This window comes from Vipera ursinii (assembly GCF_947247035.1).
Source record: "Vipera ursinii genome assembly, chromosome: Z".
Lineage (NCBI taxonomy): Eukaryota > Metazoa > Chordata > Lepidosauria > Squamata > Viperidae > Vipera > Vipera ursinii.
The window spans coordinates 68,409,858-68,436,200 of record NC_139517.1 but is presented as its reverse complement, the minus strand read 5'-3'; the positions used below and the strand labels follow the sequence as shown (position 1 = coordinate 68,436,200).

Here is a 26,343-nt window from a genome sequence, read left to right as displayed (position 1 = left end):
TGCTTGTTTGTTCCTTTTACTACAAGGATATGGCTTGTCTATGTTTAAGAGAAAAGTTTGTTTCTCATTCTTTTACAAAAATAAGGTATGGATTGGTATACTTTTCAAGGAAAGTTTACATTTTTTGCTTCACTTGGGATTGAATAATTTTGCCTGTTACATTTAGTTAATAGGTCCTCACACCAGTTTTCTAATTTAAATGTATGAACATGCAATTTTAATACTTCTTCACTTTTAATTTCTTCACTTTAACAGCTATCCATAGAGTTTGTTTCAGTTCAGTTTGGACTCAACAAATTTATGAATAAATTGTAGTGCTTAGGGTGTATAAAATTAAAAAGCTGACATTTTGAGCTGCAGTCTTTGGTCATAAACTTAAACTTAATTTAGTGTATTTCATTTGAACAATCTGTGTTATTTTCATGAATGTTAAGCATTATAGTTAGACAAAAGTTTTCAGAATGGAGGAAAACCAAGAATATTAATTATTGGACACTCATGCAAGGAGAACATTATATATAAGTATGATGAATAGTAGATCAGTGATAATATGAATACTATACATAGAAAAGATTCCATACTCAATTACTGATGCTTTCTGTTATCATTTCTTTTAATCAACTGAATAGTTAGTTATGGATTTTTTTTGTAGACTGGGCAGTTAAATCTTTATAGTGTAGAAATTTTCATTGGTTGGGACCTCAACTTTATTTTTAAGGAAATAATTAGGTATTGTATGTTACCTAGTTTTATCTCAACCAAATAAGGAGAAAAATACTGTTCAGGAAGTCTTGTGATCAGTTTGAGTTGGTATAATTATAATGAGATATGAAGAAGATGGTAAGAATTCAGAAAACAACAATAATGCATTATCCTGAATTTAGAAAATATGCTATAAATTTAAAGGAGCTGAAATTATTCATACAAAAGAAAACTTGAGTGCAGTTTTTAAAGTTTGGTTTCATCTGTTTAATTATAATTTTTAATTTCTTTCCCCTGGTAGTGTTTCCAAACAGGAGTTATCAATGGTTTTCCTGTAATACAAATATTGCAATTAACATTTATGCTTTAGTTAACCATCATGTTTAAAAAGTCAATATATTTTTTTCTGTGTTATTCAGATGAAAGATAATAAAAATACTTAGATGAAATAAATGAATAAAAATAAAATGAAATAAATGTATAAAAACTAAGGAGTTATGTATGGAAAGTAGTTGTTCATTTTTAATATGAACCCTATGCTACATCGAACTGAAAAAGGTTCTCTAGCAATAACATTCCCAGTCTTTAGCAACAGTATTGATCTATGAATAAGACAGAATTTTCCAGATAAATGTTCTTCTATTAATGAATAAATATGCCAAAGTTTCATTTTTCCTGGTTGATTTGGTATTTTGTAATCAAAAGGAGAGTTGCCGAGTATAGTTGTTTAATGCACTGTAGCTATAACCTTAACTATGGTTCCATCTACAACTATAAGGTAGGACTCCATTCACAACAGATCATTTAGTGACCATTCAAAGTTACAACAGCACTGAAAAAAATGACACGATTGTTTTCACACTCTTAGAGCATCCCCTTGGTCACTTGATCAACATTCAGACGCTTGGCAACTGACTCATATTTTTGATCGTTGAAGTGTCCCCAGGTCATGTGATCATCTTTTGTGACTTTCTGACAAGCAAAGTCAATGGGGAAGCCAGAAACATTTAACACTGTGTTACTAATTTAACAAGCGCCATGATTCACTGAACAACTGTGGCAAGAAAGGTTGTAAAATGGGGAAAAACTCACTTAACAACTATCTTGCTTAGCAACAGAAATGTAAGTTGAGGACTAGCTGTATTAATAGTGGATTATAGTTTTCTTCCTTCATGGGGGAGGGACTTCTGTGAGGTAGAAAATTGGAAAGGCACTCCAGAAAGTGAAAAATGTGTTAAGAAGTTTCCAATTTTTGCACTTAATTCTATCTCTAAAAATCAGTTTCTCTTTAAATCCTTTGATATAATTACTGTCCTTGCATGCAGCTAGCCCCAACATAACTACACATAAATATACTTTGAATGGATAATCTGATTTCTTGGAGGGGGAACAGGAGTTCTTATACACATTACTGAATTTAATAGAAATAGCAATAGCATTTAAACTTATATACTGCTTCATAGTGCTTTACAGCCCTCTCTAAGTAGTTTACAGAATCAATATATCGCCCCCAACAATCTGGGTCCTCATTTTACCAACCTCAGAAGGATGGAAGGCTGAGCCAACCTTGACCTGGTCACAACTGAACTCCTGGCCATGAGCAAAATTAGCCTGCAATACTGCATTCTATCCACTGTGCCACCATAGCTCCAACCAAGGTTCAGCATAATTAAATAACAATAATTTACATTTTTAAACTTTTAAAGTAATTTTGCTTTATCAGTTACATTTCCACCAAATTGCATAATTAATTAAGAAGCATATTTAATTTTTCCCCCAATAATGAATAGAATTTAGCTCTTTAAAGTGCTTCTTTGTGTTTGTATTTCAGTAGATTAGATAACCAGCCTCATTAATTGGGAACAGTTTCTGAAACAGTTACACTTTTTAAAATATTGATTAATTTAATGAATTAATTTATTAATTGTGATGTCCCATCTTTGGACAGGGTATTTTAAATAAGTCAGAAGATCAGATGCATTGGAAGAATTTGTGGCTCCAATGGTAAAATGAGATCCAGATTGTTAGGGGGCAATATATTGTGCTACAGATCTATTTTGTTATATGATAATCTATGATTACTATGTTTTGTTGCAGCCATTGTTGACAGCTCAGCAACTAGCCTCCACTGTAGCTGGAGTGATGCCAGGAGCCCCTCCAGGACTGAATCAACCTATTCTGATTCCCTTCAACATGGCTGGACAATTGGGTGGTCAGCAAGGTCTTGTCCTGACTTTGCCTACTGCTAACCTCACCAACATCCAAGGGCTTGTAGCAGCAGCTGCAGCAGGAGGCATCATGACATTGCCACTGCAAAATCTACAAGGTAAAAAATTATTGGACCTTCATCATATTTATTTACCATGCAACAATATCTGTAAATGCAAAACCATAATTTAAAAAATTGCATTTCTTGATGCAGATTCATAGCCTTCTTCCTTGATGGTTATGTCTTTGATATAGTTTATACTTTTAAAAGCGTGGATGGTTAAATTCATACCTGATTTGGTTCTTGTGTATATCCTTAGATATAAATTTCAGTCTTTGTCATTTTTGGCAATGACTGAAATAGCCAGAATTATGGAAATATGAAATCTAGTTTGCAGAAAGCATGTACTACATAATATGCCTGTGAAAGTTCTCAGTAGATACCCTTGTCTAGAGAAAGATTCACAATCAGGCTTTCTTCCAAAGGCTTTTTGTTTTATTTGTAAAGTTTGATATTTCTTTATGTGGATTCAAGAAATCTATGCCTCGTGCAAAAACTAAGTCAGGAATAGGCTTTTGTCAGACTCTTCACCCTTTGTGGCAGCAACTCTATTTCCTGTGGATAATATGCCCTTCCAAATTTCCTTTCTCCTTCTAGATGGCCAGCATTATTATACTGTCTGTCTATAGCTATAATTTTCTAGTTCTACCAACAAGCTATGTTTATGGCTCAGTCTCAAATCTGAAGTACATTTGGAAAAAACACCTTTGATTTGTTTATGGAATTACAGCAAGGAGAGACAATATTCCACAAGAAGGGTTATTACAAAGAAAATTGCCAGTACTTCCAGTTTCCGGATTCTATCTCCTATTTTCCTCTATCCATGTTTTGATTCTTTCTGTGTTTGGAAATACATGTAATACTTGAAATATTACAGGCTTCTCAACCCGATGTTGAGCTGGTTGTCAATATAGCATTGTTGTAGATACTGGTATCTGCAGCTGGAGACACACCGAGGCTGAGATTGGTGAAAGCATTCAAGGTAGAGGAAAGAGATCTGCAGAATGAAGCTATTGGTTACAAATTTATTTTAGAATCAGATGACAATAGGAAATTGTGGTGCAAATTTTTGAATAATTAATAAATACAATACAATGATTGGTATCAAGGCACTATAATTGGTTAATTCACATATGCAAATCCTTCTCCTAATGCATACTATACTTAGTGAAGCAGTGTAACATACAACAAGAATATTCAGTGATGATCCTATGTTATTATGTATGGCTTGCATAGTAGCATATACTCTATGCTCTATTCTATTTCTAAACCCATAGTGATTCTGTCATATGCTACTAATGCAAGGAATTATCTTCCTTTAAACAACTGAATTGGAGAATAAGAGTCTTTTAGAAATGTATAAAATGGTAATGCTCATTATAACTGTTGTGAAGGGAACAGGTTCTCCTGCTTGGGCACGGGCTGGACTAGAAGACCTCCAAGGTCCCTTTCAAGTTCTATTCTATTCTATTCTATTCTATTCTATTCTATTCTATTCTATTCTATTCTATTCTATTCTATTCTATTCTATTCTATTCTATTCTATTCTACCCCTTCATGGATTACTGCCTTGTCGTGGCGAAGGGGCTTGCGTAATTCAGTGAAGCTATGAGCTATGCCGTGCAGGGCCACCCAAGACGGACAGGTCATAGCTGAGAGTTCTGACAAAACGTGATCCACTGGAGAAGGAAATGGCAACCCACTCCAGTATCTTTGCCATGAAAACCCTATGGACAGTACCAAAAGGCAAAACGATATGACGCTGGAAGATGAGCCCCTCAGGTCGGAAGGCGTCCAATATGCTACTGGGGAAGAGCAGAGGGCTAGTACTAGTAGCGCCAGAAAGAATGAAGCGACTGGGCCAAAGCCGAAAGGACGCTCAGCTGTGGATATGTCTGGTGGTGAAAGGAAAGTCCGATGCTGTAAAGAGTTTTTCTCCATAGGAACCTGGAATGTAAGATCCATGAATCAAGGAAAGCTGGACGTGGTCAAACAAGAGATGACAAGACTGAACATCGACATCTTAGGTATCAGTGAACTAAAATGGACAGGAATGGGTGAATTTAATTCAGATGACCATCAGGTATACTACTGCGGGCAAGAATCCCTCAGAAGAAATGGAGTAGCCTTCATAGTCAATAAAAGAGTAGGAAAATCAATACTGGGATACAATCCTCAAAATGACAGAATGATCTCAATTCGAATCCAAGGCAAACCATTCAATATCACAGTAGTCCAAGTCTATGCCCCAACCACCAGTGCTGAAGAGGATGAAATTGACCGGTTCTATGAAGCCCTACAGCACCTTATAGAAGTAACACCAAAAAATGATGTCCTTATCATCATGGGGGATTGGAATGCTAAAGTAGGAAGCCAAAAGATAACTGGAATAACAGGCAAGTTTGGCCTTGGAGTACAAAATGAAGCAGGGCACAGGCTGATAGAATTTTGTCAAGAGAATAAGATGGTCATAGCAAACACTCTTTTCCAACAACCCAAGAGACGGCTCTACACATGGACATCACCAGACGGTCAACACAGAAATCAGATTGACTATATGCTCTGCAGCCAAAGATGGAGAAGCTCTATACAGTCGGTAAAAACAAGACCAGGAGCTGACTGTGGCTCAGACCATGAGCTTCTCCTTGCAAAGTTTAGGCTTAAACTGAAGAAAGTAGGGAAAAGCACTTGGCCACTCAGGTATGAATTAAATCATATCCCTGTTGAATATACAGTAGAGGTGACAAATAGATTTAAGGAATTAGATCTGATAGACAGAGTGCCTGAAGAACTATGGACAGAGGTTCGCGACATTGTACAACAGGTAGCAACCAAAACCATCCCAAAGAAAAAGAAATGCAAGAAAGCAAAATGGCTGTCTGAGGAAGCTTTGCAAATAGCTGAGGAAAGGAGGGAAGCGAAAGGCAAGGGAGAAAAACATAGATATGCCCAATTGAATGCAGAATTCCAGAGAATAGCTAGAAGAGATAAGAATGCCTTCTTAAATGAACAATGCAAAGAAATAGAAGAAAACAATAGAATAGGGAGGACCAGAGATCTTTTCAAGAAAATTGGAGAGATGAAGGGAACGTTTCATGCAAAAATGGGCATGATAAAGAACCAAAATGGCAGGGACCTAACAGAGGCAGAAGAGATTAAGAAGAGGTGGCAAAATTACACAGAAGAACTATACAAGAATGAGCTTAATGTCCCAGATAATCACAATGAGGTGGTCACTGACCTCGAGCCAGACATCCTAGAATGTGAGGTGAAGTGGGCCTTAGAAAAGCTGAGCAACAACAAAGCTAGTGGAGGTGACAGTATTCCAGCTGAGCTATTCAAAATCTTAAAAGACAGTGCAGTAAAAGTGCTACACTCAATTTGCCAGCAAATTTGGAAAACTCAACAGTGGCCACAGGATTGGAAAAGATCAGTTTACATTCCAATTCCAAAGAAAGGCAGTGCCAAAGAATGTTCAAACTATCGCACCATTGCACTCATTTCTCATGCTAGTAAAGTCATGCTTAAAATCCTACAAGCTAGACTTCAGCAGTATGTGGATCGAGAACTACCAGAAGTACAGGCAGGATTTCGAAGAGGCAGAGGAACTAGAGATCAAATTGCCAACATACGCTGGATCATGGAGAAAGCTAGGGAGTTCCAGAAAAACATCTACTTCTGCTTCATTGACTATGCTAAAGCCTTTGATTGTGTGGATCATAACAAACTGTGGCAAGTTCTTAAAGAGATGGGAGTACCAGACCATCTTATTTGTCTCTTGAGAAACCTATATGCGGGTCAAGAAGCAACAGTGAGAACTGGACACGGAACCACTGATTGGTTCAAAATTGGGAAAGGAGTCCGGCAAGGCTGTATACTGTCGCCCTGCCTATTTAACTTATATGCAGAGCACATCATGAGAAAGGCAGGGCTAGATGAATCAAAAGTTGGAATTAAGATTGCCGGAAGAAATATCAACAACCTAAGATACGCAGATGATACCACTCTAATGGCAGAAAGTGAAGAAGAACTAAAGAGCCTCTTGTTGCGGGTGAAGAAGGAGAGTGCAAAACTTGGGTTGAAACTTAACATTAAGAAAACCAAGATCATGGCATCTGGCCCTCTCAATTCTTGGCAAATAGATGGGGAAGAAATGGAGGTAGTGACAGATTTTATTTTCCTGGGCTCCAAGATCACTGCAGATGGGGACTGTAGCCAAGAAATTAAAAGACGCTTGCTCCTGGGGAGGAAAGCCATGGCAAATCTAGACAGCACACTAAAAAGCAGAGACATCACCCTGTCAACAAAAGTACGTATAGTCAAGGCTATGGTCTTCCCAGTTGCAATGTATGGCAGTGAAAGTTGGACCATAAGAAAGGCTGAGCGCCAAAGAATTGAGGCCTTTGAACTATGGTGCTGGAGAAGACTCCTGCGAGTCCCTTGGACTGCAAGACGATCAAACCGGTCAGTCCTAGAGGAGATCAATCCTGACTGCTCTTTAGAAGGCCAGATCCTGAAGCTAAAACTCAAATACTTTGGCCACCTAATGAGAAGGAAGGACTCACTGGAGAAGAGCCTAATGCTGGGAAAGATCGAGGGCAATAGAAGAAGGGGACGACAGAGAATGAGGTGGCTGGATGGAGTCACTGAAGCAGTAGGTGTGAGCTTAAATGGACTACAGAAGATGGTAGAAGACAGGAAGGCCTGGAGGAATGTTGTCCATAGGGTCGCGATGGGTCGGACACGACTTCGCAGCTAACAACAACAACATTCTATTCTATTCTATTCGAAAAGAAGTCCCCAATCGCCTTTCTGTCATTGTGCCCATAAACGAGTCAATAGCTGCACTCAGGTTCATCAATGGGTCATCCATTGATGAGATTTCATTAGCCTTCCACTGAAATTGATTGAGAACTGATAAAAGACAGTAGGAATAATGTGTAATTGATTTATATAATTATAACCATATAATGTCTACTGAAGGGATGCGGTGGCTCAGTGGGTTAGGACACTGAGCTTGTCGATCAGAAGGTTGGCAGTTTGGCAGGTCAAATCCCAAGTGCCACATAACAGAGTGAGTGCCTGTTACTTGTCCCAGCTTCTGCCAACCTAGCAGTTCGAAAGCACGTAAAAATGCAAGTAGAAAAATAGGGACCACTACGGTGGGAAGGTAACAGCGTTCCATGCACCTTTGGCATCTAGTCATGCCGGCCACATTTATTTATTTATTTTATTTTATTGCATTTATATACCGCCCTTTCCCTGAGGACTCAGGGCGGTTTACAGGGAGTTAAAAATCAACCATACAAAAGTTAAAACCCAATTTAAAAAATATTAAATCAACCCTGTACTATTAAAAACCCCAATTAAAATGAATGTCTTCTCAGCCTGGGCCCGAGAGCTCAAAGAGCTAGGTCTTCAGGCCCCGGCGGAATGATCGGAGGTCAGGAGCAGTCCTCAGCTCCACCGGCAGCTGGTTCCAGAGGGCAGGCGCCCCCACTGAGAAGGCCCTATCCCTGGGTGTCACCCGCCGGCAATCTCTTACCGGCGGGACCCTGAGCAGACCCTCCCTGTGGGAGCGCACTGGGCGAAGGGCGTTTGATGCCGGCAGCAGGTGTTCCCTTAAATACCCCGGACCCAGGCCATGTAGGGCTTTATAGGTGATAACCAGCACCTTGAATTTCACCCAGAGGGCAACCGGAAGCCAATGCAGCTCGCGGAGTAGAGCTGTTACATGGGAGTATCGGGAGACTCCCATTACAACTCGTGCGGCCGCATTCTGCACCAGTTGAAGCCTCCGAGTGGTCTTCAAGGGCAGCCCCATGTAGAGAACGTTACAGTAGTCCAAACGGGAGGTCACAAGCGCATGAGTAACTGTGCGTAGGGCGTCTCGGTCCAGATAGGGACGCAACTGGCACACCAGGCGAACCTGTGCAAAAGCCCCCCTCGTCACGGCTCCTATGTGATCTTTAAAATTGAGCTGTGAATCCAGGAGGACGCCCAAGTTGCGAGCCCTATCAACGGGGAGTAACACCTCACCCCCCATCGTTAGAGGTGGAATAATTTGGTTAACCCGAGATGCCGATATGCACAGCCACTCAGTCTTGGCGGGATTGAGACGAAGCCTGTTTCTCCCCATCCAGACCTGAACCGCCTCCAGGCACCGGGACATCACGGCGAGGGCATCACTGGGTTGGTTCGGGGTGGAAAGAAAAAGTTGGGTATCATCAGCGTACTGGTGATACCCCACCCCGAAGCCACGAATGATCTCGCCCAGCGGCTTCATATAGATGTTGAACAGGAGAGGCGAGAGAACCGACCCCTGAGGAACTCCACAAATGAGAGACCTCAGGGCGGATCTCTGCCCTCCTGTCAACACCGACTGCGAGCAGCCCTGGAGGTAGGAGGAGAACCACCGTAGAACGGTGCCTCCCACTCCCAACCCCCTGAGACGCCGCAGCAGGATACCATGGTCGATGGTATCGAAAGCCGCTGAGAGATCTAATAGGACCAGGACAGAGGAGCAACCCCTGTCCCTTGCCCTCCAGAGATCATTCACCAGCGCGACCAATGCCGTCTCCGTGCTGTGTCCGGGCCTGAAGCCCAATTGGTACGGGTCCAGATAATCAGTTTCCTCCAGGAACAGAGGGAGCTGATGCGCCACCACACTCTCGACAACCTTCGCCAGAAAGCGAAGGTTGGAGACTGGACGGTAGTTGTCTAAAGCAGCCGGGTCCAAAGCAGGCTTCTTGAGAAGGGGTCTCACCACCGCCTCCTTCAAAGCGGCAGGGAAGACACCCTCCTTCAAAGAAGCAGTTATTACTGCATGGAACCAGCCTCGTGTTCCCTCCCGAGCCGCATAAGCTAGCCAGGAGGGGCACGGATCCAACAAACAGGTGGTGGTGCTCAGCCTCCCCATGATCCTGTCCACATCATCAGGGGAAACAGGGTCAAACTCAGTCCAGATAACGTGCTCAAGACCGCCTGATTCCTCCACATCAGACTCTGCCCAGTCAGAGTCCAGGCCGGTCCGGATCCGAGCGATTTTGTCCGCCAGATGATGATTAAACTCCTCGGCTCATCCCTGCAAGGGATCCTCTCTCACCTCCTGGTTAAGGAGGGAGCGAGTCACCCTAAACAGGGCGGCCGGGCGATTATCTGCGGACGTGATAAGGGCGGCAAAGTAGTTAGACTTCGCCGTCCTTATCGCCGCAAGATAAGACCTTATAAAGGTTCTTAACTGCAATCGGTCAGATTCGGATCGGCTGGATCTCCAACCGCTCTCTAGACCTCGTCTCCGACGCTTCATCTCCCAGAGCTCCACAGAGAACCATGGGGCCCAACGGGATCTGCGCCGGGTCAGAGGTCGCGTGGGTACAACGCAGTCAAGTGCCCTGGTGGCAGCCGTTTCCCAGGCCTCCACCAGAGCATCGACTGGGCTGTGGGTAAGGGTGATAGGTATAGGCCCAAGCGCCCTCTGGAATCGATCCGGGTCCATTAGGCACCTGTGGGGCGGAACCACCTGGTTGGTTCCGCCGCCCAGCGGCGGGGGATGGTATGACGGAAAACCAGCCTCAGGAGGTGGTGATCTGACCATGACAGAGGGGTGATGGATGGAGAACCCCCTCCCAGATCATCCAACCACTGTCCAGACAGGAACACCAGGTCGAGAGTATGATCCCCCTCGTGAGTAGGGCCCTCAATAACCTGGGTCAGGCCCATGGCTGTCATGGAAGCCATGAACTCCCGAGCTAACTCCGACGACCCCCCCAGTGATGGCAGGTTGAAGTCACCCAGGACTATAAGCCTGGGGAACTCCACCGCCAACCCTGAGAGGGTGTCGAGCAGCTCAGGCAGGGCTGTTGCCACACAGCTGGGCGCCAGGTATGTGAGCAACAAACCCAACTGAACCCGAGGACCACATCTCAAGAGGAGGGATTCACTCCCGGCCATCTGGACAATGGTGGCCTCCCAGGGACACAAAGTCTCCCGAATAACCACTGCCACCCCACCACCCCTGCCCTGAGCCCGTGGCTGGTGCAGCACCCGGAAACCTGGCGGGCATAACTCGGTGAGAGGCACCCCTCCCTCCGAACCCAACCAAGTTTCCGTGATGCACGCTAGATCCGCACATTCCTCCTCGATCAGATCACGGATGAGGGGAGCTTTGTTAACTATGGATCTAGCGTTAAAATAGACCAACCTGAGCTCAGGGGCTGATCACCCTCATCCCCGGGTAAGAGGGTGCTAACCGGAGGGTCGGAGCACGCCACCGCTCGGAGATAGCGGGGGCGCGATCCCAGGTGTTGATATGGCCCTCCGCGCAAACACCTGCTGCCATTCCCTATCGCCGTGGGGATTTGAAACCCCACCCCCACATTCCCAGAACCAGCAGCCACCTCCCCCGACCCCGTCCCGTCAGGACCTCTAACAGGTCCAGACTGAGTGCCGGTTAAAGATTCCCTCCCTACCCTCCCCTCCCTCCCCCTCCCTAACCTTTTAAAATAACCGGCTAAAAATTTTATCAGGGGCCTCTTAGCACGTCTCCACTCGAGGCCCCTAGTTAAGCCCAGCCACGAGGCCCCTAGTTAAGCACATGACCACAGAGACGTCCTTGGACATGTGCTGGCTCTTCGGCTTTGAAACGGAGATGAGCACCGGCCCCTAGAGTCGGAAACGACTAGCACGCATGTGCGGTTGAACCTTTACCTTTACCTAATGTCTACTGGTTTAAATTGCCATATAATGTCTACTGGTTTAAATAATCATATAGTAGAATTTTTAAGTAGAATTAAAAACATATAATATATTTCCAACAGAGAAGAATGATATCTCTTAGGTATCAAAGGATAGAGGCATCAAAGGATAGAGGAAGGCATCGATCATCTCCATGTCCTCCTGTCTATGAGCTCCCATCAACATCTGTTAAGCTACTCCTGGAAACAATGTTGGGTTAGGTGTTGAGGATAGTGACAGTAATATAATGAAATTAATTGTGGTAAGAATTCTAGTTAGAATTAGTAACCAGCTAGAATACTGTAGGGGGTAATCTTTATATAGCATTTCTCATGCAGAGTATGAAACTCTGTATTTGGACTTTGCTTTTCTTTTCTTCAAGAAAATTTCCTTTCTCTTTACCATGAAGGTTTCTTGCATTGAAAGAATAAAACCTTGGTTAGAAGTTGCAACAAACATGTTTTATATCATTGCCAAATACATTTCTTGTGTTCATGCTTTTGTTTTTTGTTTTGCTTTTGCTACAAATAGTATTCTCTTTAATATATTGAATACTATCCCTCCATCTTTCAAATGGACCTATCAAAAATAACTCTTTCTGATTGGGTTAAAAATATAAGACTTGGAGGAATTTTTACTTTCATACTTCTTACTTATGAGTTTATTGCCTCCTTGTTTTTCTATTTTTTAAGTGTTCTGTTTTTAATTGTGTATCCTGAGTTGAGCTGCTTATAAATGTAATAGACAGGTGATAGATAGTACAGCAAAAATATAAAATATTGTAACAAGTCCATGTAAAATGATGCATCATTGAAATGTGAAAACTCAATATTAAAACAATTTCTGTTACAAAGGAAAAAACAAATGTTGATTATTGTATTATTTTTGGCATAGAAGACATTAAGAGGAAACTTTCCTGCTTGGTCTTTTTTCTTGACAAATTTTTTTTTACCACTGAGGAAATAAGGAATTGTAATTACCACTCTATACCATAATACAGGACATAAGATTCATTTTGACACATCTTCAGTTTCTGTTCAACTTTGTATTTTCCATTTCATAATATACGCTCTGTAGCTGTGCAAAACACAGTCTAGAAGAATATGTAATGGAAAAATGTTGAAGCATGTGTGAAAGAAATAGATCCACCTTGAGACTTTCCCTTTTTAAATATATTTTGCTGACTTAAAGACAGGCAAAAGTTTCTCACAAATCAAATGGGACTTCTATTAAGTGAATGCTCTGACTAACATTCTAAGTACTTTTTTAAGTCATTAAACTCCAGTTGCTGTTGATACCTTGATGGATTGTTTGATGCACCAAAACTAAAAGGTTGCCAAAGACTGAGAAAGGAAGAGAACTAATGTGCTGAACTATCTATCAATTGCATGCATGATGCTCTCACCTGTTAGCTCAGTGGTTCGCCTCTACCTTGGGCAGATTTTAAACTTTAATGTCAATAGACCTTTCTTATCATAGTTGCAAATGGTTTTTACTTTAATGTTTAAAATAATGTCTTCCTCTCATACCATTACGTTGCACAGAAGAACCTATCATTCATAAATGATAAATGAAAAGGACATACTAATGCACAAATTTTGCTTGTTTAAAATTTGAGAGTGCATGTAAAGTAGGGAATTGCAGATTAAAAACAGAATGGAAGAAAAGGGTCATGATGAAAGCAGATATAAGAAAATGGAAGGAAGAGGCTTTTTAGTGTAGGTGGATGATGAAATCTTAATGAGGACGTAGGCATTTTAAAAGTACAACTCTTTTTACTGCAGGTATAATATTATAAATAAACATAAGATGATATATACATTTGCATCACAAATTCATTTTACTTTACTAAATCAGATTCTTTGCCTAGCTTGTGTGCAACATTTTGGCTGGAAAAAAAATAGCATTTGGAACCAAATGGTGCTTCTGAGCAATCTTCATTTAGGGCAGTGTTGCAGGGGAGGCTCATGTTACTATTATTAACAATAAAGTAAATAAGATTTGTTCAGCCTGTACCATGGTAATCTAGGAATCCGGGGAATAAATCCTTGAATGTCAAATACCATGATTAATGGAAATGTCCACAATGGAAAACCAATTCCAATGTATTCATAGTTAGAATAAGAATTTCTATACAAATTACATTGACTCTATGATATAAAATATGATCTTGTACTTTTTTTTTAGAAAGTTGCAATAGCTCTTTGTATCAAGGGAATGTGAAAGCAGAAACATGGCAAAATATTGTCAGATTGCTGTAGTATGTTCCAAGTCAGGAGGCATGAGCACTAAACAATGGAAGTAAATCTAATAATAAGACAACAGGCCTCTGCATGCCTACTTTTGCTGATGGGGAAGATAAAAGTAGAGCAGTCTTTTTAAATCTTTTTATCTCCTGTACCTTATAAGGGGGTAAAGTTCATGTTATGTTTGGGTGGGAGGGATCATTATCTTCTGTTTAATTACAAGTGGAGAATAATTGAGCAAGACATATTATCTACCACAGACATGTCAAACACAAGGCCCGCGGGCCAGGGCCAGCCCAATATTTGGTTCCTTCTGGCCCAGGAACCTGCTCTGGAAACAGAAAAGGGCCAGCCTGCCACTCCTCGGCCCGGCCTAGGCTGACTGGGCACTGATTTACAACCTGGTTGCGTCCATCAAAGCCAGAACATGCTCAGCCTTAGATCCATGGGGCAGCCCCATCCTGCTCCCTGGGAGTGTGCGCAAGTGGAGTCTGGTATCCCTGCTAGCTGTTTTGCCCCACAGGTTGACTTCACCCAGGATGCCAGCGCTGGTCTCCTTTGCGCACACCCACGGGGTAGGGCAGGGGCAGCGGGGCAGCTCCTTGCTGATTCTAGAGCTGCTCTGTGGAACCTTCTGTCCTGCCCCTGGGTGTGCCCACCCGGGGAGCTAGGCAGGGCTGCCCTGTGAATCTAACGTTGAGCGCATTCTCGCTTTGATGGACGCACCTAGGTTGTAGATCAGTGCCACCCCCTTCCCACTAGCACCTCCAGCCTTACAGCCATGAGGCTTTCCTTTCACCAGGACAGCCCCTTCCCACTCACATGGGTTAGCAAGACTGGTGGCAACATGGCAGTGCTGGCAATCTCTTCCCCTCCCATCACCCCTTGCATGTTAGGACAGTAAAGAGTATCATGAGCTTGTCTATAGCATGCCTCACCCCCAATGTGCAATACCATTTTGTACGCTGATCTCATCTCTGAAGGACCAATATTCCCTCACAATTGCAGGAACTACTTCCTTCTCATCTGGCCACCCACTCAGAACAATAGTCTTCAGTGTCTGTAAAGCTGCATCAGACTCTGTGTGCTGCTTGAGCTGATGTATCTGCTGATTTGTAACATTAAGATAGTCTGCTTGGTTAACTTCAGCAAAGGTTTGTTCCTGTTGCAACCAGCAAACCGTATGATGCTCGTACTCTCCTCCAGGTGTCACCTGATCTGATCTATTTATTTTATTTATTTATTTTATTTAGTTATATACCGCCCTATTCCCTGAGGACTCAGGGCGGTTTACAGGGAATTAAAAATCCAAAATACAAAAATTAAGAACCAAATTAAAAAATATTAAATTAACCCCGTAGTCAGTTAAAAAGAACCCCAAATTAAAAATTCCTCCTCAGTCTGGGCCCGAGAGCTCAAAGAGCCAGGTCTCCAGGCCCCGGCGGAATGATCGGAGGTCGGGGGCAGTCCTCAGCTCCACCGGCAGCTGGTTCCAGAGAGCAGGCGCTCCCACCGAGAAGGCCCTATCCCTGGGTGTCACCCGCCGGCAATCTCTCACCGGCGGAACCCTGAGCAGACCCTCCCTGTGGGAGCGCACTGGGCGAAGGGCGTTTGATGCCGGCAGCAGGTGTTCCCTCAAATAACCCGGACCCAGGCCATGTAGGGCTTTATAGGTGATAACCAGCACCTTGAATTTCACCCGGAGGGCAACCGGAAGCCAATGCAGCTCGCGGAGTAGAGGTGTTACATGGGAGTATCGGGAAACCCACATTACAACTCGCGCGGCCGCATTCTGCACCAGTTGAAGCCTCCGAGTGGTCTTCAAGGGCAGCCCCATGTAGAGAGCGTTACAGTAGTCCAAACAGGAGGTCACAAGCGCATGAGTGACTGTGCGTAGGGCGTCTCGGTCCAGATAGGGACGCAACTGGCGCACCAGGCGAACCTGTGCAAAAGCCCCCCTGGTCACGGCTCCTATGTGATCTTCAAAATTGAGCCGTGAATCCAGGAGGACGCCCAAGTTGCGAGCCCTATCAACGGGGGGTAACACCTCACCCCCCATCATTAGGGGTGGAATAACATGGTTAACCCGATACGCCGATATGCACAGCCACTCAGTCTTGGCGGGATTGAGACGAAGCCTGTTTCTCCCCATCCAGACCTGAACCGCCTCCAGGCACCGGGACATCACGGAGAGGGCATCACTGGGTTGGTTCGGGGTAGAAAGAAAAAGTTGGGTATCATCAGCATACTGGTGATACCCCACCCCAAAACCACGAATGATCTCGCCCAGCGGCTTCATGTAGATGTTGAACAGGAGAGGTGAGAGAACCGACCCCTGAGGAACTCCACAAATGAGAGACCTCGGGGCGGATCTCTGCCCTCCTGTCAACACCGACTGCGAGCGGCCCCGGAGGTAGGATTAGAACCACCGTAGAACGGTGCCTCCCACTCCCAACCCCCTGAGACGCCGCAGCAGGATACCATGGTCGATGGTATCAAAAGCCGCTGAGAGATCTAATAGGACCAGGATAGAGGAGCAACCCCTGTCCCTAGCCCTCCAGAGATCATTCACCAGTGCGACCAATGCCATCTCCGTGCTGTGTCCGGGCCTGAAGCCCGATTGGTACGGGTCCAGATAATCAGTTTCCTCCAGGAACAGAGGGAGCTGATGCGCCACCACACTCTCAACAACCTTCGCCAGAAAGTGAAGGTTGGAGACTGGACGATAGTTGTTTAAAACAGCCGGGTCCAAAGCAGGCTTCTTGAGGAGGGGTCTCACCACCACCTCCTTCAGGGCGGCAGGGAAGACACCCTCCTTCAAAGAAGCAGTTATTACTGCATGGAACCAGCCTCGTGTTCCCTCCCGAGCCGCATAAGCTAGCCAGGAGGGGCACGGATCCAACAAACAGGTGGTGGAGCTCAGTCTCCCCATGATCCTGTCCACATCATCAGGGGAAACAGGGTCGAACTCAGTCCAGATAACATGCTCAAGACCGCCTGATTCCTCCACATCAGACTCTGCCCAGTCAGAGTCCAGGCCGGTCCGGATCCGAGCGATTTTGTCCGCCAGATGATGACTAAACTCCTCGGCTCGTCCCTGCAAGGGATCCTCTCTCACCTCCTGGTTAAGGAGGGAGCGAGTCACCCTAAACAGGGCGGCCGGGCGATTATCTGTGGATGCGACAAGGGCGGCAAAGTAGTTAGACTTCGCTGTCCTTATCGCCGCAAGATAAGACCTTATAAAGATTCTTAACTGCAATCGGTCGGATTCGGATCGGCTGGATCTCCAACCGCTCTCTAGACCTCATCTCCGACGCTTCATCTCCCGGAGCTCCACAGAGAACCATGGGGCCCAACGGGATCTGCGCCGAGTCAGAGGTCGCATGGGTACAACGCAGTCGAGTGCCCTGGTGGCAGCCGTTTCCCAGGCCTCCACCAGAGCATCGACTGGGCTGTGGGTAAGGGTGATAGGTATCGGCCCAAGCGCCCTCTGGAACCGGTCTGGGTCCATTAGGCGCCTGGGGCGGACCACCTGGGGAGCTTTGTTAACTACGGATCTAGCGTTAAAATAGACCAACCTGAGCTCAGGGGCCTGATCACCCTCATCCCCGGGTAAGAAGGTGCTAACCGGAGGGTCGGAGCATGCCACCGCTTGGAGATAGCAGGGGCGCGATCCCAGATGTTGATATGGCCCTCCGCGCAAACACCTGCTGCCATTCCCTATCGCCGTGGGGATTTGAAGCCCCACCCCCACATTCCCAGAACCAGCAGCCACCTCCCCAGACCCCGTCCCGTCAGGACCTCTAACAGGACCAGACTGAGTGCCGGTTAAAGATTCCCTCCCTACCCCCCCTCCCTCCCCCTCCCTAACTTCTTAAAATAACCGGCTAAAAATTTTATCAGGGGCCTCTTAGCATGTCTTAACTCGAGGCCCCTATCTAAGCCCAGCCAGGGTATCACTAATATGCATTTCACGTCCTGGCTTGTAGACAATGTTAAGGTTGTAATGCTGCAATGTAAGCATCATGTTCTGCAAATGCTTAGGAGCACACAAAAGGGGCTTCTTGAATATGGCTGTTAACGGCTTATGATCAGTTTCAGCTGTAATTGTATCCAGGCCATAAAGGTAATGATGGAACTGCTGGCAGGCAAACACAATGCTTAAACATTCCTTTTCGATTTGTACGTAATTTAGCTCAGCAGATAAAAGAGCGATGGACACATATGCAACTGCCTGACCTTCTTACAATAGGCAACATCCTAGACCATTTTTGCTTTAGTCACTTTGAATTGTAACAGGCTTTGTGATATCATAGTATTTCAACACTGGGGCAACCGTGATCAAGCATTTTATCTCCTTTACTGCCTGGTCATGCTTTGGAAGCCAGTGCCAAACCATATCTTTGTCCAGCAGACATCTCAATGGCTGACATACCTCAGACAGATGCAGCAGGAATTTTGCTAAGCATGTGACAAAACCAATAAATCTCTGTACCAATTTGGCATCGGCAGGTGGCAGCATGTCCACAATGCCTCTAATCTTATCTGGGTCAGCTTTTAAGACTTGTGAGGACAAGACATGTCCATAGAAATGGACTTCTTGCATCTTGAAGTGCAATTTCTTTGCACCGAGCCTCAGCATCATCTGCCTACAAAGGTCTAGTAGTACTATTAGCTTCTCATCATAGTCATGCTCAGCTTCTTCATCTGTATCACCACAGCCAACTATGAGAATGTCATCACCTATTGACTCAATTCCACTGAGCCCACTCAAAAGTTTGTGCTGCTTTCATTGATACACCTCTGGTGATACAGAGACTCCCAAGAGTGCTACAGAGGCTCCAAGGAGTCCAGAATGTGGTCATGTATCTACTCTTTTCATCCAGTTTGCACTGTAAAAGGCATCTCTAGCATCAACAAGCATGAAAACTTGTGCTTTGGGTAGTTTGTGCAAAATGTCATCAAGTATTGGCATTAGGTAGTGTGACTATTTCAGAGCCATATTCAGAAACTTGGGATCAATGCAGATCTTCTCAGGCTTCCTAATCACAACCATGTAGCTTATCCAATCGGTAGGCTCAGATATTGAAGTAATATGTCCTTCAGCTTCAGACATGTCCAGTTGTGCTTTGACCAGTGGCTTAATGGCTAGTGGCACATTGCGTAAGGCACATTGTACTGGTGAAATGGCAGGATCAAGTGAACTTCTCCTGGAACAGATACAATGGGGCCCTCAAACAACTCATTATAAACTGTTTTGTCAGTGGCCTTGCCAAGGATTTTGAGGAGTGAATCTTGACATTGTGTAACTCAGCTGGAATGGTGAACTGCATCAAACCCAGATGCTCATATGTTGATCCAGACAATAGTGGTTTCTGATCAACTGCCACAGTCTCAAATTCAAGTATGTAGATACCCCCACATATGCTGCATTCTGTTTGGAAATAAATAAATAAACCTTTATTGTCAAAGTACAACATGTGTACATTGCGATTAGCTGAGCCTCCCGCTGTGCTCTCTCCCCCCAACACACAGTGACAACAAACCCTCCATCCCACCACACTATGTGAACCAACTACACCACACACCGGCCTCCCAAGTCAATTCTGCATAAGATTATGTCCCATTTAAAAGCCTAACATCCCATGGATAAAAGCTATTTTTCAGCCTGTTGGTACAGCTGGCTATATTCCTATATCTCCTACCGGATGGTAGGAGAGTAAAGAGATACCGTCCAGGGTGTGAGTCATCCCTGAGAATCTTCCTCACTCTTCCAAGGCAACGAGCCCTGGCGATGTCATCCAGTGGTGTCAGGGAACAGCCCACAATGTCTTGTGCTGTGCTCACTACCCTCTGTAATACTTTCCTATCCGCGGCTGTCAGACCAGCATACCAAACCACAATACCATACAAGAGGACGCTCTCTATGGTAGACCGGTAAAAGAGGGTCATTAGCCGTTCTTCTACCCTGTTCTTCCGCAAGATCCTAAGAAAGTGAAGCCTCTGTTGGGCCTTTCTAGCCACCTGGGTTGTGTTAACTTTCCAGGTCAGATCTTCACAGAGGTAGACTCCCAGAAATTTAAAGGAGGAAACTCTCTCTACACAGTCCTCCCCGATGTAAAGTGGGGCAGGTTCTTCCTTTTTTCTCCGGAAGTCTAACACCATCTCTTTCGTCTTGCCGATGTTTAGGTGCAAGTTGTTGTTAGTACACCATATGGATAGTTTTTATACCTCCGCCCTATATGCTGTCTCATCCCCACCTGTAATAAGACCCACCACAGTTGTATCATCTGTGAACTTGATTATCGAAAAGTCCCAATGATTGCATTACTTCTCCTGAATATAACTTCAGTTTGGGGCTACTAGGCTGAAGCGGTATCTCAGGTGCCAGTTTCATTTTGTCCTTTAAATTCATGACATCACATGTTGCACCTGAGTCTAGCTGGCAGGATTGGATTATATTGTTTAATCTGAGATTTACCAACCATTTTTTGCCCTTAGAGTTTACAGCACTAATGCTTTCTTTTGTGTAAAACACATTGGTGGTAAACAAGTGTGCACCTCAGGATCCGACATTTGCTCAGTTGTGTGCAGTTTCCTTGCTTCCATTTTACTTGAGAGAGACACTCGTGTAAAATGATTTGATCCCACATGCTCTGCAGATTTTCCCATATGCAGGACACTGCTCTTTGTCTCGTACATGCACACTGCCACAGTACTTGCATGATACTGGATTGCTCCCAAGTGAGTTGTGTAGATGAATTTTGTGCTGATGTTTATGCTGGTGGTTCTTCATGCTTAGCTGTTGTTGGGAGGCTGCATTGACACTGCCAATCTGTTTACCCTGCTCCAGGGCTCTCAATTGTTTGTAAGTTCTGTGGTACGACATATCTCAGTTGCAGCTTGTAAGCTTAAATTATGTTCCCTCAAAAGATGGTGGCATGTGCTTTCACTAGTGATACCCAGAACTATTTTATCATGAATAAGTTCATCTTTCAGAGAGCCATAATCACAGCTTGCAGCTTTTTCTCTTAGCCGTGTGACAAAACTGTCTGTTACTTCACCTTCTTCTTGTTTACAGCTGCCAAATATGTCTCTCTCATATATGACATTTTTAGAAGGTCTGAGAAAGACTTCTAAGGCATCTAAGATGGCTTTAGTATCACTCTTTTGTTCCCTGTAAGGGTTAAATTATGCTTGTAAACATGGAAGCATTTGCTGAGAGAGAGAGAGAGAGAGAGAGAGAGAGAGAGAGAGAGAGAGAGAGAGAGAGAGAGAGAGAGAGAGAGAGAGAGAGAAGCAGTATGACACAGGAAACAAATACAATAGAGATGAATGATAGAGCTGCATATAAGGTAAACATAACACCCATAACATTACCTAGTAGTAAGCCCCTGTTTCTTACCATCCGATTCCAAAAGATATCCATTTTCCCCTTCCCATAGCTTTTTTCCCTTTCTTTCCTCTTGGAACATCTTTTGAAGCATGGTTTCCATCCTGGAAGATAAAAATACTGTCATATTTCCAGTTGAACTTAGAATGGCCACAACAGTGTACTCTATGTACTAAAAAAGAAAAAAGAAGGAAAAGGAGTTGTGGTTTCTGACTTCTCCAAATTGTAATTATAATAAAAATTATCCATATATATAGGTAGATAAATTTCCCAGAATTTATATTGATTGGAAGATTCCTGTAGATATCTATTGGAATATGTAAAAACTTTTTTAATGTGTAATAAATGAGCTCCTAGTCCCATTAATGGCAGAAGATCTCTTCACCTGTCACAGTAGCAGTAGGTCCTCAACTCTGTGACCTTCCTCCAAATCACATTTTTTTAATTATAGGAGCAATGTGAACCTTATCTTGATTTTCCTTTTTTTTTGCTATCCATTGTTCAGATCAGAAAGGAAGGTACATTAAATCTGCATCTTACATGAAATCTATCAAAGAAACAAGGACTAGATTCTTCATAAATCACTGAGAAATATATTCTACATGTCATCATATTCAAGGTCTATTTAAGCATTGTATTTATAGAGTACACGTTCCAGTTCATTGGAGGGATTCACACATATACAGTTTTGCTGTATCCATGGAGATGGTTTTTTTTAGTGTTTTTCCCATATTAAATTATTTATACTCTTGCCAAATAAAACTAGTTTTGCACTGGAAAGTAGGAGGCTGATAAGTTGCACACCTACCATCAACCACTATTTTATTTTATTTTTTAGATTTTTATTTTTTATTTTTTTTATTTTAATCCCATTTATATCCCGCCCTTCTCCGAAGACTCAGGGCAGCTTACAATCTAAGCACAAATCAATGTGCTTAGCAATAGCCTTCATTCTATGTATATGCCTGCTTGTTAGGGCTTACACACACACCCCAAGCGGCATTATTACAAAGTCAGCTTAATTGGCCCCAACAATCTGGGTCCTCATTTTACCTACCTCTGAAGGATGGAAGGCTGAGTCAACCTTGAGCCTGGTGGGATGCGAACCTGCACTAATTGCAGGCAGCTGGTGTTACTTGAGGAGGCATTAGCCCACTGCTCCACCAAGCCTCTTTTATCCTCCCTTTGTTATTTTATAAGTAACTCAAGGAGGTGAACGTATCTAATATTCTTTCCTTCTTCTATTTTTCCCACAACAACAACCCTATTAGATAGGTTGGGCTGAGAGAGAGGCCCAAAGTCACCCAGCCAGTTTGCATGCCTAATGTGAAACTAGAACTCATAGTCTCCAGGTTTCTAGACCAGTGCCTTAACTACTACACAAAATTGGCTCTCAACTACTATGGCAGATACATCAACTATATTATAGAAAGACTTCCATATAACATCTTCATATTTAGTCTCTGGTTTAATTGATTGATTGAATGAGGGAGAAGGAATTTATAATCATTTGATATGATTAAGATATTTGAACTATGTTATGTCAAACCTAAGCGAGCAAATTTTGAGGCATTATTGGAGGTATAAAACATCTTAAGTGATATTTCTCCTTCTAAAGTATTAGGTTTTAGGAAAAGTTCACCTAAAAGTTTAAATATGACAGGTATAGGGGTTTTTTCCATTCCAAAATTGGAATGTTTTATGACACTAATAAATTTATGTATCTTTGGTCCCTGAAGTCAATTGGAATCAGTTATCTTTTTTCATCATTACAGAAATGCACAGTGGTGGAAGAAAAATTTGAAGTTTATTTTCCTGAAAATATGTTTTACTTTATGTCTATGTGTGTCTGTGTGAATTAATGTACTGTATTTATTATTATACAAAATAGGAGCTGGAAAATGAGCGTTATAATCTCCAAACCGATATTTATCCATACAATTGGCATCTTTACAAAAATAAATTGAATGCAGTTGATAAAGCTTGTGTAATCTTAATTGCAAAAGATACTTAAAAGCTGTATTTCGTTCTTTTTTGTGAGTATAATTTAAAAATGAGGCTTGATGTGTAAAAATAAGAGAAAACAATAAAACATGTTCTACCACAATGGCTTAATGATCTGAAGCCCAGAGTTCTCCCCTCAAAATCCTCTTTTTACTAAAGTAATGCGGTCCTATTCATTTATATTTTCTGTCCATTTACATGAAGTAGCTTTCAGGGCCTACAGAAAAAACTGTTTTTTAATAAGCACCAATGTCAGTAATAATCAAAATGATATTTTACTTAAAGGAATAGTTTATTTTCAGGTACTTTTGCATGTACTAGTATTATAAGATAGGTACAATAAAGACAATAGTAAAAAATAGGCTATGCAGTAAAGTTTCTGGTATGGATTTCTATGGATATAACTAAATATTGTGTTATTTTCATGCATTTAATTCATATGACTAAAAATGTAATATAAAATCAATAGCTAAAAATAGTCCAATACCGATTATTCAAACATTTAATATTTGGACCAGAAAAATCAAAATATTTAATCTAGCAACATTACTTTACTCCAGTTTTATATATTTACACATATAAATGTATACTTACATTTTATATCCTATATCCCATTATTTGCTGAGAAGCTCAAGGCACTATATATTAGACAAACTTCTTGAATATGATCTCAGTAATGGTTGAAAGACAGAGAACAGCCCTTCCTTAGTGAACTTCAATATCTTGATTTGAATTGCACGCTTCTCTTCTCCTAACTCAACAACTTGGTCTCTATACCAAATTGATGACATAAATGAAAGCAATAGGAAGAGTATTATATTTTAGTGAAAAATAGTGGATTTTTCCCACTAAGATATTCTGATGGCATTATATGGCATATGCATCTCTTAAGTGGCAGTTTCAGGATATTAGATAAGGAAATGAAATGTTAAAAGATAAATTTGCTCTAAGAAACTACCACATTAACATTTCTCTTTGCTGGAGAGGTTAAATTATATTCTTAGTAACATAACCAGGACCAACTTGCAGTGGATTGCAATAAAAATAAATACCAAAAATATTAATTTTAAAGCAATTAAAAATAGTCAAACACTAGCACTAAGTTGACTCAGCCTTCCATCCTTCCGAGGTAGGTAAAATGAGGACCCAGATTGTTGGGGGCAATAAGCTGACTTTGTAATAATGCCGCTTGGGGGGGGGAAAGCCCTAATAAGCAGGCATATACATAGAATGAAGGCTATTGCTAAGCACATTGGTTTGTGCTTAAATTGTAAGCCGCCCTGAGTCTTCGGAGAAGGGCGGGATATAAATGGGATTAAAATAAATAAAATAAATAAGTTGAATTTTAATAACAATGACACAAACCCATACAAAACAATTCTGCTTGGACAACCTTCTGAAAATGTGTCATGATAGGTCCAGCCAAATCTTGTGAGAACTGTTGCATAGGGTAAAGTCTGCCATAGAAAAATGTTATTTTTACATTTTTTTTCCATCAAGACATGATGCACACCCTTTTGTCTATATATGTTCAGAAGTTAAAAATGCTTACATTTAATTATAAATGATATTAAGTACCAATATTCTTTTCTGGATTGAACCAAATAATTTATTTATTTATTTAAAACATTTGTACTCCTTTCTGAGGCTCCAGCTTACTAAATTGCCATGACATTCTAGACCTTGACATATTTAATTAGAAATCCGAAGACTACTAAGGCTTATGGAATGGTGCTTTATTTGTCCAAACAATTGTTTGACATTTTGTTTTGAAAAGCTGAACTCTGCACTTTATAGTGCAATTCTTAGAAATTTGTATACTATCCATCAGAACTGATAGCAAAGGGTACGGCTCAGGAAAAAAATATCAAAAGCTTTTTATGCTCACATAATTAATTTAATATTGTATATTATTTTGATAATGGAAAAGGTAATTCGACTTCCATTCTAAGAAAGCTTATCATAAGTATTAATTAAACAGGATTTCCTAGCAATTGTCCATCAAATACAGCCTTAGACAGAAAGACGGTAGCTTAGGAACCAAGAATTTAGGAACTAGGTAAACTAGTTGTGCTAAGGAACAATATGTGCTTAGGCATATTAGAAAGCTTAGGAATTATGTTTGAATCCTATAAACACAATAAGATGCATGGGCAAACTTTATTAAACCTATAGTTGCTAATATAAAGTTTAAGCTATGCTCTTCCTTATAATTTTAAAGGAAAAATATATCAGGCAATATGTTTGGGGATAACTCCTCTAATCAGACTCCCCAGATGAGAAAAGAAATGCTTATAACCACCCCCACCCCCAAATACATCCAAATATATTTGCTCGACAGCATTTGTACTTAAAAAGATACCAGTAAGGGTGTGTTTAAGTTACAGCTCTCTTATCTCTGTCACACAAAATTATTGTGTGGCATAAAATGTTTGAGATGAGTCTAAAATAATAATAGTTATGTTTGGCATTGTAGATAAACGAAGTTTCCTTTTTTGTTAAGATGTAAATTTTAATCCAAGATTTTCAAGGTACCCCCCAAGGTGCTCAAGGAACTGGCAGATGTAATCTCAGAACCACTGAACTATATTTTTCAAAGATCCTGGAGCACTGGGGAACTACCAGAGGACTGGAAAAGAGCTCATCAAATTTGCAGACAACACCAAGCTGGCAGAAATAGCCAATGCTCCAGAAGATAGGCTTAAGATACAGGAGGATCTGGACAGACTTGAACACTGGGCACTATCTAACAGACTGAAATTCAGTGGTGAAAAAAGCAATGTTCTACATTTAGGCAAGAAAAACCAAATGTACAGGTATAGTATAGGTGGTACCTTGCTCAATAGTAGTAACTTTGAGAGGGATCTCAGAGTCCTAGTGGACAATCACTTAAATATGAGCCAGCAGTGTGCTGCAGCTGCCAAAAAAGCCAACACAGTGCTAGGCTGCATTAACAGATGGATAGAATCAAGGTAACGTGAAGTATTAATACC

The 26,343-nt window shown here is 42.2% G+C and overlaps 1 protein-coding gene across 1 annotated transcript in view; it reads left to right on the top strand.

Moving 5' to 3' along the window:
• The window catches only part of POU6F2 (POU class 6 homeobox 2), a gene marked incomplete at its 5' end in the record, with an annotated part of 410,237 nt that overhangs the window by 188,204 nt on the left and 195,690 nt on the right, over nucleotides 1–26,343 (top strand). Inside the window, one exon of the mRNA XM_083378293.1 lies at nucleotides 2,800–3,028. Within this exon, the coding sequence (XP_083234419.1) occupies nucleotides 2,800–3,028 (229 nt within the window). The remainder of the gene's footprint in view (nucleotides 1–2,799; nucleotides 3,029–26,343) is intronic.